Genomic DNA, 13,705 nt, shown 5'->3' on the forward strand with positions numbered 1-13,705 from the left:
TTGTGTTTCTTCCATATGCAAATAATCGCACCAACTGTTGTCACCTTCTCACCAAGCTGCTTGGCAATGGTCTTGTAGCCCATTCCAGCCTTGTGTAGGTCTACAATCTTGTCCCTGACATCCTTGGAGAGCTCTTTGGTCTTGGCCATGGTGGAGAGTTTGGAATCTGATTGATTGATTGCTTCTGTGGACAGGTGTCTTTTATACAGGTAACAAACTGAGATTAGCAGCACTCCCTTTAAGAGTGTGCTCCTAATCTCAGCTTGTTACCTGTATAAAAGACACCTGGGAGCCAGAAATCTTTCTGATTGAGAGGGGGTCAAATACTTATTTCGCTCATCAAAATGCAAATCAATTTATAACATTTTTGACATGCGTTTTTCTGGATATTTTTGTTGTTATTCTGTCTCTCACTGTTCAAATAAACCTACCATTAAAATGATAGACTGATCATTTCTTTGTCAGTGGGCAAACGTACAAAATCAGCAGGAGATCAAATACTTTTTTTCCTCACTGTAGTGTGTGTGTGCATCTATCAGTTACACATACTTGTCAGTACATACAAACAACAAGTAGGTCACATGGGGCAGTAATGGTTGCTGGGGGGAAGGCTGCCATCTTCTCATAATGTTGCTGCTACCATCTCTTATGACCGAAAAGGGCTTCTGGACATCAACTGCGATTGCTCACCTCAAACTGTCGGACGGGAAGGATATAATCCAGACACCCGACCAAGCCCAGATTTCGCAGAAAGAAATCAAAGTACCTTGTGAGGATCAGGCGACGAGTGGCTAATCTGCCCATGGCTTCCATCCTGCTAGCTAATGTTCAATCGCTGGAAAATAATTGGGACGAACTGAAAGCACGTTTATCCTACCAACGGGACATTAAATACTGTAATATCTTACGTTTCACCGAGTCGTGGCTGAACTACGACATAAAGAACATAAAGCTGTCGGGTTATACACTCTATCGGCAGGACAGAACAGCAGCCCCGTAAGACACAGGGCGGGGGCCTATGCATTTATGTAAGCAACAGCTGGTGCACGATATCTAAGGAAGTCTCAAGGTTTTGCTCGCCTGATGTAGAGTTTCTCATGATAAGCTATAGACCACACTATATACCGAGTTTTCATCTGCATTTTTCGTAGCTGTCATATCACCACAGACCAATGCTGGCACTAAAACCGCACTCAAGTAGCTGTATACCGCCATAAGCAAACAGGAAAACGTTCATTCAGAGGCGGCGCTCCTAGTGGCCGGGGACTTCAATTTACCTCATTTCTATCAGCGTGTTTAATGGGCAACAAGAGGGAAAATATTCTAGACATCCTTTTCTCCACACACAGATACGCGTACAAAGCTCTCCCTCGCCCTCCATTTGGAAAATGTGACTATAATTCTATCCTCCTGATTCCTGCTTACAGGAAAATATTAAAGCAGGAAGCACCAGTGACTCGGTCTATAAAAAAAGTGGTCAGATGAAGCAGATGCTAAACTACAGGACTGTTTTGCTATCACAGACTGGAATATGTTCCGGGATTCTTCCGAATGCATTGAGGAGTATACCACATCAGTCACTGGCTTTATCAATAAGTGCATCGAGGACGTCGTCCCCACAGTGACTGTAAATACATACCCCAACCAGAAGCCATGGATTACAGGCAACATTCGCACTGAGCTAAAGGGTAGAGCTGCCGCTTTCAAGGAGTGGGACTCTAACCCGGAAGCTTGTAAGAAATCCTGCTATGCCCTCCGATGAACCATCAAACAGGAAAAGCGTCAATACAGGACTAAGATCGAATCGTACCGCACCGGCTCCGATGCTTGTCTGATGTGGCAGGGCCTGCAAACTATTAAAGACTACAAAGGGAAGCACAGCCGAGAGCTGCCCAGTAACACAAGCCTACCAGATGAGCTAAATAACTTCTATGCTTGCTTCGAGGCAAGTAGTGCTGAAACATGCATGAGAGCATCAGCTGTTCCGGACGACTGTGTGATCACGCTCTCCGCAGCCGATGTGAGTAAGATTACCAGGAAGTGCACTCCGAGCATGCGCTGACCAACTGGCAAGTGTCTTCCCTGACATTTTCAACCTCTCCCTGTTTGAGTCTGTAATACCAACATGTTTCAAGCAGGTCACCATAGTCCCTGTGCCCAAGAACACTAAGGTAACCTGTCTAAATGACTCCCGAATAGTAGAACTCACATCAACACCATTATCCCAGAAACCCTAGACCCACTCCAATTTGCATACTGCACCAACAGATCCACAGATGACGCAATCTCTATTGCACTCCACACTGCCCTTTCACACCTGGACAAAAGGAACACCTATTTGAGAATGCTATTCATTCACTACAGCTCAGCGTTCAACACCATAGTGCCCTCAAAGCTCATCACTAAGCTAAGGACTCTGGGATTAAACACCTCCCTCTGCAACTGGATCCTGGACATCCTGATGGGGTGCCCCTAGGTGGTAAGGGTAGGTAACAACACATCCGCCACTCTTATCCTCAACATGGGAACACCTCAGGGGTATGTGCTCAGTCTCCTCCTGTACTCCTTGTTCCTTCATGACTGCACGGCTAGGCACGACTCCAACACCATAAGTTTGCTGATGACAGTGGTAGGCCTGATCACCGACAACGATGAGACAGCTTATAGGGAGGAGGTCAGAGACCTGACAGTGTTGTGCAAGGACAACAACCTCTCCCTCAACGTGATCAAGACAAAGGAGATGCTTGTAGACTACTGAAAAAGGAGGACTGAGCATGCCCCCATTCTCATCGACGGGGCTGTAGTGGAGCAGGTTGAGAGCTTCAAGTTCCTTGGCGTCCACATCACCAACAAACTAACATGGTCCAAGCACACCAAGACAATCATGTAGAGGGCACAACAAAACCTATTCCCCCTCAGGAGACTGAAAAGATTTGGCACTGGTCCTCAGATCCTCAAAAGGTTCTACAGCTGCACCATCGAGAGCATCCTGACGGGTTGCATCACTGCCTGGTATGGCAACTGCTCAGCCTCTGACTGCAAGGCACTACAGAGAGTAGTGCGTACAGACCAGTACATCACTGGGGCCAAGCTTCCTGCCATCCAGGACCTCTATTCCAGGCGGTGTCAAAATTGACTCCAGCCACCCTAGTCATAGACTGTTCTCACTGTTACCGCAAGGCAAGCGGTACCGGAGTGCCAAGTCCAGGTCCAAGAGGCTCCTAAATAGCTTCTACCCCCAAGCCATAAGACTCCTGAACAACTAATCAAATGGCTACTCAGACTTTGCATTGCCCCCCCCCCCCCCCCCTCTACGCTGTTGCTACTATCTGTAATTATCTATGCATAGTCACTTTAATAACTCTACCTACATGTACATATTACCTCAATTACCTTGACACCGGTACCCCCTGTATATAGCCCCGCTTTTATTATTTACTACTGTTCTTTAATAATTTGTTTTTCTTATATCTTACTTTTTTTTTGTATTTTTTTTTTGTAACTGCATTGTTGGTTAAGGGCTTGAAAGTAAGCATTTCACTGTAAGGTCTACTACTCCTGTTGTATTTTCCACATGTGACAAATGCAATTTGATTTGATTTGAAATGGGGAAAGGCGTTGTGCTATGAGGTGCTGCTTTATTTGTTTTTTGAAACCAGGTTTGCTGTTCACTTGCACTATATAAGATGGAAGGGAGTTCCATGCACCCATGGCTCTGTATAATACTGTGCGCTTCCTTGAATTTGTTCTGAACCTGGAGACTGTGAAAAGACCCCTGGTGGCATGTCTGGTGGGGTAAGTGTGTGTGTCAGTGCTGTGTGTCAGTTGACTGTGCAAACAATTTTGAATTTCCAAAACATTAATGTTTCTTATAAAAACAGGAAGTGATGCAGTCAGTCTTTCCTCAACTCTTAGCCAAGAGAGACTGGCATGCATCGTATTAATATTAGCCCTCTGATTACAATGAAAAGCAAGCTGTGCGGCTCTGCTGGAGATGGAGATGTGAATCCAACATATTAATGATTAACTTGAAAATTAAATGTGAAATCAACCAAGGTTTGAAACCTTAGGCCTATATGTATTGTCTATTTGTAGTTGAGCCCTGGGTTGAACTGAAACAATAGCTGTTGATTTATTTTCAAATGCTATATAGGCCTAAATAGTATCATTGATTATATATGACTTATAAATTATTTTTACATTTCATTTGCACTGTTAAACCTACCGTTTGGAATGACTTCGATAGCAACAGTGAATATATTTAGTTATTGAGAGATCTCTCAATAACCATTATCACGATAGCACATTGGTAGTAGTCATTGACAAATATCAAAGCTAACTTGGGCTGTGTTAAATCTTTGGATGGGAGACCAAATTAATAGCTGTAGATATGTCAACTCTCCAGTAGGAAGTGCTGCCAAGCCTATTTTTTTCTGATAGTGGATGTAACTTTGGAGATCTGATGTTGTTTCAAAAGTACTAATTCAACATTTTATACAAGGGTTGTCTATGTTGAACATTGGTTACAATGATGACATAATCCTGTGGTTGAAATTTCCCCCTCAATTTTTTTTTCAAATCCAATGTATTTTCCATGTAGATTGCATGTCACAATGCATTGATAAATTATGCTGAATCAACATTGATTCAACTATTTTGTAGTCTACATAACTTGGAAATAAATAACTGTCTCTCTCAGAGGCCTACTGTCTTCTTTGCTTATCTCTGAAGGGACAACATGTCGCTATGCCTTTTTGTGCTCTTTATACGGATTCTTCTCCCCAGGACCACATGAGGTGGATGTTTTGGGAATGTTTTACAACGATAAAGCTTTTTTTCCCCTGCAACACCGAAGTTCAACCATAAAACAGTAAGCCTATCCCTTGCTAAGCAAAATTTTCTGGCAGTTTGGTACTGTGGTCTAACAAAAGCGCAGACATGCAGGGGAACAACCCACAACGCATCATTAATTCTCATATGGAGGCCAGACACTTGGTAGCCAGGCTGTAAAAAGCATTTCCCCCACAGAAAGTTGAACTCTCTATGACAATTACTTTTATTGTGGACATTGTGCATGAACAAAATTGAAGTCGGAGACGTTAAACAAAACAAGAAATACATCTTAGAAGTGATTATTTTTACATATGGGTGTGCTCTATTTATTCAGGACACGGAAAAGACTGAGACATTGTATTCAAGGACATCAGAGGGTGTCATTGAAATTGAGTTATAGCCTTGAATTTAAACAACCCCTTTTTCAAAGCTTAGTAACACACACCTTTGGAATTACCCATTTAGAAACGTACCATAGGGAGAAGGCTAATTATCCAGTGAAAGGATTGTAATAAGAGTAGTGTAGTTACAACTGAGTAACACTTGATGCATATGAAGATCGCTGTGCCTAGTAACAAAAATGTATGTACACAAATGTTTATTTTGTGAGGTGTGCAGAAAAAAAAGAGGTGGTGCAGAAAAACACAAGCTCCCATGAGGATCAGAAAACATGACACAACAATACGGAACTTTGTGCATTTACAAAGTCTGCTATTACCAAAAACATGCCGCAAATGATGTGTCACTGCTTTAGTATGACAAAGAGGATGAGTAAGCTGAACTGTGGGGGGACACTAGGCTGTTGCGCCCGCTCTCCTCAAAGAAACAAAGACCACATTTCCCATAAAAAAACACAACCCTGGCAGGGCACACTATACCAACACATTACAATACAGGAGAACAGGGGACATTGTTCTGCATGGGATTTTACCTTCTGTGTGCCCTGTGCGTGTGGTTGCTGAATGTCTCTCCTGTGTGTATGTGTCTACCTCAGATGGGGATTTGTACAGTGGACTCGTCTGTAGCAGGTTTGGGAGGGTGCCCATATGCCCAGGGGGCCTCTGGCAACGTGTCAACAGAAGATGTTCTCTATATGCTCCATGGGATGGGCATTAAAACCGTGAGTGTTGCTTCACATAACCTGAAAATAGCCTTGCAATCGGCTTTGCAATCCCTAGTGAACCTCCCCTCCCCTTCATCTGAGAAAGCTTCATTCATAGGATAGATTTCTTGTTCAAATGTGTTGTACATAAAGTGGTTTCTGCATAACTTTCATGTGTTTGTGTAGGCCTGCTGTTTCCATTTCCACAACCGTTTCTTTTGCAATTGCTCCCCCTGCTGGCAGGGTGCCATTCTTTCTTCTTTGATACCTTGTTTCTTTCATTCCAGGGAGTGGATCTCTCCAAAGTAATCGAGGCAGGTGACTTCATCTGCAAAGCCTTAAACCGCAAGACCAACTCCAAGGTAGCCCAAGCAAGAGGCGATTACTCTGTGCATTGCCACATGAAGAAGATAAATACTTGACACCTTGTCCTTTTGAACATTGTTCCTTTTCATGCTGCATATAGATAGCAAATTATACAATACAAAGTGCACTATACTTCATTTTTTGGACAAAAATGTGTATCCATTTAGCAGAGGCACTTTATTAAAGTGTTAATGGATAAGGCCTACTTAAATTCAAGAAATAACTGTAAACTTTTCAAACCAAATAACTTGTATCACTGTATAGTCTGTCTGATAGCAGGCAAAAGAGATGACTCCTCACTAAGTTGGGAAAGTTATTCATGATGTTTCTGTTTGGGGTCTCTTCCCATTCATTTCCATCTCAATGTGGTTACAATTAGACAAGGGGACCTGAGAGGGTTAAGGGAGTCCTGCTGGGTTTAAAACCAGTGTGGGTCGATCATTATCTCCCTCAAAATGTATTTTCATTTCCTAAGTCGCTTGCTCTGTCAAGATGGAAGTATGTCTGCCTTCACATGTGAAATATGTATTTGTTGTCTCTCTCTTCATCCTTCTAACCAGTGCATGACCCCATTCCATAAGTTGGATAAGGTCATTCATTAATTGTATTTTTTAGAGTTAAATGGACAGTAGTTGGCAGCTTTATGTTGAACTATTGTATTTGCAATAGTCAGAAGGGACAAATGTATTTTAGCTGGTGAAGCATCTCATCCGCTACTTTTGGTAGAAGTAGGCCTGACAATATCTATAAGAACACTGAACAATATCAAATATTGGTAAATTAAATCCCGACATTAACTGTGTTGTATAACAAAGCATTTAACCTCCTATCCACTAGACAGTCCTCCTTTTTAAACGCCTTACTCTCGCAGATAAGTTGAGCAAATGTCAATATCCATGAGTAAAGTATTTTATTAATTTGCTTTTTAATAGTAATGAATGTACTGTAGTATTATGTATTGTGTGAGTATTATGTATTGAGTGACAAAGTGCTATAATAATAAGTAATATATTGAATGTATGTAGTGCCTTTATTCTATGGGTTCAAGAAGAGTGGCATATATGGTATACATTAAATGAAGAGTTAATAGCTAATAAATAGTTAGAAAAGTAACTTTGTTTTTGCAAACCAAGGTAACATACATCATGGCTTCCCTTTTCTATTGTACTTGGATTGGAGAAAATATCAACAGAAATACACTGAAGGGTGTTATGGTAAACCACGGTGAATCCAACATGCCTATTACATAAAGATAATAAAGGTTGATTAAACAAAGTTGTTTACATAGCAAGATTACTGTAGATTTCGGATCACACATGACCTTCTAAACTCTGTGTTTGCCTAAAGTGCTTTCTGCATATTGGCCCCTTCAGCCCAACCTTTCACCAACATGAAAGCATTGTTATTGTAATTTTGCGACAATATTGTATTACTTTAATGATTATTTTACTTGAGATAAGTAAAAAAAACAAAAAAACATTTAGTACCCTTTACATATGTTCCTGTAAGGGTATATCCTTGATCACAGGATAAAACATACAATCATCATTTAATACGCTTTACCAAAATATTTGATGAAAGTTAGAATACAATGTTTTATCCCCATTGCTTAAAAGGAGCTTAAGGAGGCACATCAGACATTTTTGTAGACATCTGGATTAAGGTGTTGTGGTTCAATGAAAAGGGGGACATGACAAAGCAATGCCTCTTATCAGACATGAGACAGGGCAAAGACAAGACCTTAAACATAAACATCTGCTACATACCAACATCAACCCTCATATATCAACCTAATTGTGCAATTCTCCAACACAGTCTGTATACATGTAGCCAGCTAGCATATTGCAAATATAATTAACTAATGGTAATACATTACACGTATTGTATAACACAACAAATATCTTGTTGTCTTTGCTCCCTTAGGAAAATGGGATGGTTATTCATTTATTCTACACTCTGCTACTTACCAAGTTTTTTCTTTTCTTTGAAAGACGAAACATAACACTTTATTTCTCTTTGAAATAAGTAGCAATGCAAGCTACAAGGTACTTGTTACTTTATAAAATACCAGGTAAAAAACAGCTGAAACAGGGCTGTAAGGAATCGTAATTATTTTTCTTATAATTAGGCTGAATCAGCTCTAGATTGTTTTGCTCCAGTGGCATCTCAGTGCTAGAGGCGTCAATACAGACCCTGGTTCGATTTCAGTCAGCATAGCAATCGGCCATTAATGGGAGTCCCATAGGGCAGCGCACAATTAGCCCAGCATCGTCCAGGTTAGGGTTTGGTCAGGGTAGGCCGTCATTGTAAATAACAATGTGTTCTTAACTGACTTGGTTAAATAAAGGTTAAACAAAATAAAATAAAAATACCACTGCATACTGTACCATCATCATATACACAATATATACACAGATACAAGCGTGTTTGAGTGTCAACAGGGTCAGAAAGTTACAACCCAATTCTTATCAGGGGTTCCCTCTCTGCATTCTAAATATTCTGCACTGTATTCTATTATTTAAATATTACACTACCGTCTGCGAAAAACAATAGCGACTGCCAACAGGACTACTACAAGAAGTAGTACATATGCAAAATTATAAACTGGATGGTTCGAGCCCCGAATGCTGATTGGCTGACAGCCGTGGTATATTAGACTGTATACCACGGATATGACAAAACATGTATTTTAACTGCTCTAATTACGTTGGTAATCAGTTTATAATAGCAATAAGGCACCTCGGGGGCTGTGGTATATGACCAATATAGCACGGCTAAGGTCTGTATCCAGGCACTCCGCGTTGCATTGTGCGTAAGAACAGCCCTTAGCTGCGGTATATTGGCCATATAGAGTTGAAGTTGGAAGTTTACATACACTTAGGTTGGAGTCATTAAAACTAATTTTTCAACCACTCCACAAATTTCTTGTTAACAAACTATAGTTTTGGCAAGTCGGTTGGGACATCTACTTTTTGCATGACACAAGTAATTTTTAAACAATTGTTTACAGACAGATTATTTCACTTATAATTCACTGCATCACAATTCCAGTGGATCAGAAGTTTACATACACTAAGTTGACTGTGTCTTTAAAAAGCTTGGAAAATTCCAGAAAATGATGTTATGGCTTTAGAAGCTTCTGATAGGCTAATTGACATCATTTGAGTCAATTAGAGTTGTACCTGTGGATGTATTTCAAGGCCTACCTTCAAACGCAGTGCCTCTTTGCTTGACATCATGAGGAAATCTAAAGAAATCAGCCAAGACCACAGCAAAAAAAATGTAGACCTCCACAAGTCTGGTTCATCCTTGGGAGCAATTTCCAAACGCCTGAAGGCAACACATTCATCTGTACAAACAATAGTATGCAAGTATAAACACCATGGGACCACACAGCTGTCATACCGCTCAGGATTGAGTGTAAACTTCTGACCCACTGGGAATGTGATGTAATAAATAAAAGTTTAAATAAGTAATTCTACCATTATTCTCTTTTTTTTTCTGTGAATGTAAAAAGTAAATACTGTAGACATAATAAGTCACACAAAAAAACACCCAGGCAGGTACTACATGGAAACATCAGAGAAATCACCTGCAGCCTTATAGAGCGCTTCCCCCAGGCAGTTGTCAAAGATTTCCAGACAGATCTTGGTCCTGGCCTCCTCCAAATGTTCTCCACATATGCCACTGTGCAGACCCCCCTTAATATGCATACCGTCCTGATCCTCTGGGTCGCATTAATAGAGGACAACCATCTCTGCAATGTTATATGGCAGACCAGCTGAACACGCCTGCACAAAAGGAACCACGTGCCCTTTGCAGACCTCATTGTGGAGGCAGGTTGTCATCTGTTGCAGACAGGACCCTCCACTGTCATGAATTGAAAAATAAGGGTTCGGAGTAAGTGCTACTGTTATAGTTATAATCGTCAAATGTTGTAACTTCACCACCTGTGCTACTCTAGGAAGCTTCAGACTGTCTAAATAGGTCAGCTATCACAGAAGTAGTCGTTTCTGCTATCAAGGAAAGCTTGTCCCTTATTCACCCATTTGAGGCTCAGTGAAAAGAAGCAAAAAATATCTCAAATCACAGTCATACTTTAAATGCTCACAAATGACCACCGTGGTTTTCACACCTGTCGTTCGCTGCATGGTAACACTATCCCTTCCCTTTCAGTTAGGACCTCTTCAAGTGGACAGCTCCGATCTTTGCAGCTGCGATTTCTCCTGTTGCGTGCCAATCGCTATTACGTCAGTTGAAAGGCAGTCTGACTTGCAGGAGGGCTCTAGGATAAGTACTTATACCTCTGAGGTTATGGGTAATTACACAGATAAGTGAATTAGAGTTTGAGGTGCAGCTGTTTGGACCTAGGGTTAAATGTAAAATAGTAAATGTGAGTCTGAGACACAACAATTAGTATGATACGTTATGTTTCGTATAAGCTGAGCAAAAAAAGAAACTTCCTCTCACTGTCAACTGCGTTTATTTTCAGCAATCTTAACATGTGTAAATATTTGTATGAACATAACAAGATTCAAAAACTGAGATGTAAACTGAACAAGTTCCTGCAGACATGTGACTAACAGAAATTGAATAATGTGTCCCTGAACAAAGTGGGGGTCAAAATCAAAAGTAACAGTCAGTATCTGGTGTGGCCACAAGCTGCATTAAGTACTGCTGTGCATCTCCTCCTCATGGACTGCACCAGATTTGCTAGTTCTTGCTGGGATATGTTACCCCACTCTTCCACCAAGGCACCTGAAAATTCCCGAACATTTCTTGGGGGAATGGCCCTAGCCCTCACCCTACGATCCAACAGGTCCCAGACGTGCTCAATGGGATTGAGATCCGGGCTCTTCGCTGGCCATGGCAGAACACTGATGGCAGTATAGCAGTATGGCTGGTGGCATTGTCATGTTGGAGGGTCATGTCAGAATGAGCCTGCAGGAAGGGTACCACATGAGGGAGAAAGATGTCTTCCCTGTAACGCACAGCGTTGAGATTGCCTGCAATGACAACAAGCTCAGTCCGATGATGCTGTGACACACCACCCCAGACCATGACGGACGGACCCTCCACCTCCAAATCTGTACCTGTACCTGTCTCGCAGGTGTGATGTTCGGATGTACCAATCCTGTGCAGGTGTTGTGACACGTGGTCTGCCACTGCAAGGACGATCAGCTGTCTGTCCTGTCTCCCTGTAGCGCTGTCTTAGGCGTCTCACAGTACGGACATTGCAATTTATTGCCCTGGCCACATCAGCAGTCCTCATGCCTCCTTGCAGCATGCCTAAGGCATGTTCACGCAGATGAGCAGGGACCCTGGGCATCTTTCTTTTGGTGTTTTTCAGAGCCAGTAGAAAGGCCTCTTTAGTGTCCTAAGTTTTCATAACTGTGACATTAATTGCCTACCGTCTGTAAGCTGTTCCACAGGTGCATGTTCATTAATTGTTTATGGTTCATTGAACAAGCATGGGAAACGGTGTTTAAACCCTTTACAATGAAGATCTGTGAAAATATTTGGATTTTTATTAATTATCTTTGAAAGACAAGATCCTGAAAAATTGACTTTTCTTTTTTTGCTGAGTTTAGTATGTACTGTACTAATTTGTGTATGTCCATCATTTATGATATATTACGAATTTTCAAAAAACATGATATGTTACAAATTCCAATTTGATGTGGCTAACGTTAGCTAGGTGGCTAACGTTAGATAGGCTAGGGGTTATGGCTTAAAGTTAGGGTTAGGAGTTAGGTTAATGGGTTAAGGTTAGGGGAAGGGTTAGCTAATATGCTTGGTAGTGGCAAAGTAGCTAAAAACTAGTAAGTAGTTGCAAAGTTGCTAATTAGCTAAAATGCATCCACCCTACTTTCACTGTTGCCTTAAATAACCTTCGGTCTTATGTAACCATACCAAACGTAACATGTCATACAAATTTGAGGGTCCTGGATTTAAATTGACTATGTTATGTCTAGTCTATGTCTAGTCTTGAGCAGGCTGAGTAAAAGTTTCATGCCCTGTGTTATTAAAGGAAATCACTTGGTAACTTTTACTTGGAATATTCTGAGAGAAATGTAAGTTAATTCTAATGTAAGATGTTGAAAGTTGTCAAACTCATGGTTACTGACATGACAAAATATGTTTAACACAGGGAGAAATACAAACATCACTAATAAATGAGTAGTATAAGAAAACGCAGCATTGTCTCCACTTTGATTTTCTCAACGTTAGAGGATAATGATGTAAGAGATGGGTATCAGTCTGTCAGGTATGCGTAAATGGTTGTAAGGAAGTCAGGTGCAGGAGAGCAGATGTGGTGCAGCTAACGGAGCCTTTTATTTAGGCGAAACAAAAACACAGGCCAAAATGAAGACAAAATAACAATACGGGTTAACATAACCCAGCGCAACAGACTAACGTGCGCAATACATGAAACAGAATAAACAATACTACACAAAGATATGAGGGAAAAAGAGGGTTAAATACACAACACATAATGAGGGAAATGAGAACCAGGTGTGTGGGAAAACAAGACAAGACAAATGGAAAATGAAAAATGGATCGGCGATGGCTAGAAGACCGGCGACGTCGACCGCCGAGCACCGCCCGAACAAGGAGAGGCATCGACTTCGGCAGAAGTTGTGACACAGTCATTGAAACAATAGCCCAGACAACCTGGTTAGTCAATAATGGTAAAGTTAATGCTTCCCCGAAAAATGCTGCTTTGAATTCCACTCTAGGTTTCCCTGTGGAAAAAAGCACAAAGTTGAGTTTAAGCCTTATGGAGGGGGGGGGGGGGGGGGGGGGGGGGGGGGGGGTGTTTTAAGCAGAGTCGGCTGGTTGGGTGAGCTATAGGAGGACATACTCATTGTAATGGCTGGAATGGAATAAATGGAACGGAGTCAATCGTGTTTCTATAGACTTGATCCATTCCAGCCATTACAATGAGCCCGTCCTCCTATAGCTCCTCCTACCAGCCTCCACTGGTTTTAAGACCAAGGATCATTTATCTATTTGATTTCGAATTTTACGACCGCTGTAGATACAAATTATTTGTTGAAACATTGAATTTGGCCTTACTGCTATTAGGGGACAGCAGGTAGCCTAGTGGTTAGAGCATTGGGCTAGTAACCGAAAGATGGCTGGATCGAATCACTGAGCTGAAAAGGTACAACTGTCGTTCTGCCCCTGAACAAGGCAATTAACCCACTGTTCCCCAGTAGGCTGTCATTGTAAATAAGAATTTGTTCTTAATTAACTGACTTGCCTAGTTTAAAAAAAAAATGAATGAAGCAACAGGAAGTATGTTTTGAAGTGTTTGTCCTATATCTGAGATAAATGAAAGCTCAGGATTTTGTATTATTTTTAACGTGGAATGACCCATATACCTTTGACGTGGAAATG

General features: G+C 41.3%; 1 protein-coding gene across 9 annotated transcripts in view; it reads left to right on the top strand.

The window, feature by feature from the left end:
* The window catches only part of LOC110502696 (3-hydroxy-3-methylglutaryl-CoA lyase, cytoplasmic), a 29,477-nt gene extending 21,890 nt beyond the window's left edge, over positions 1-7,587 (top strand). For 6 of the 9 annotated variants that reach the window (XM_021580933.2, XM_021580931.2, XM_021580934.2 and 3 more), the window contains 2 exons: positions 5,828-5,953; positions 6,223-7,586. In XM_021580933.2, coding sequence (XP_021436608.1) covers positions 5,828-5,953; positions 6,223-6,357 — 261 coding nt within the window. In that variant the 3' untranslated portion in view covers positions 6,358-7,586. Of the gene's footprint in view, positions 1-5,827; positions 5,954-6,222 lie in introns of all 9 variants that reach the window. The other 3 variants (XM_021580927.2, XM_021580926.2, XM_021580928.2) reach the window with 1 other exon arrangement.
* Positions 7,588-13,705: the final 6,118 nt, after the last annotated feature.

This window comes from Oncorhynchus mykiss, chromosome 23 (assembly GCF_013265735.2).
Source record: "Oncorhynchus mykiss isolate Arlee chromosome 23, USDA_OmykA_1.1, whole genome shotgun sequence".
Classification (NCBI taxonomy): domain Eukaryota; kingdom Metazoa; phylum Chordata; class Actinopteri; order Salmoniformes; family Salmonidae; genus Oncorhynchus; species Oncorhynchus mykiss.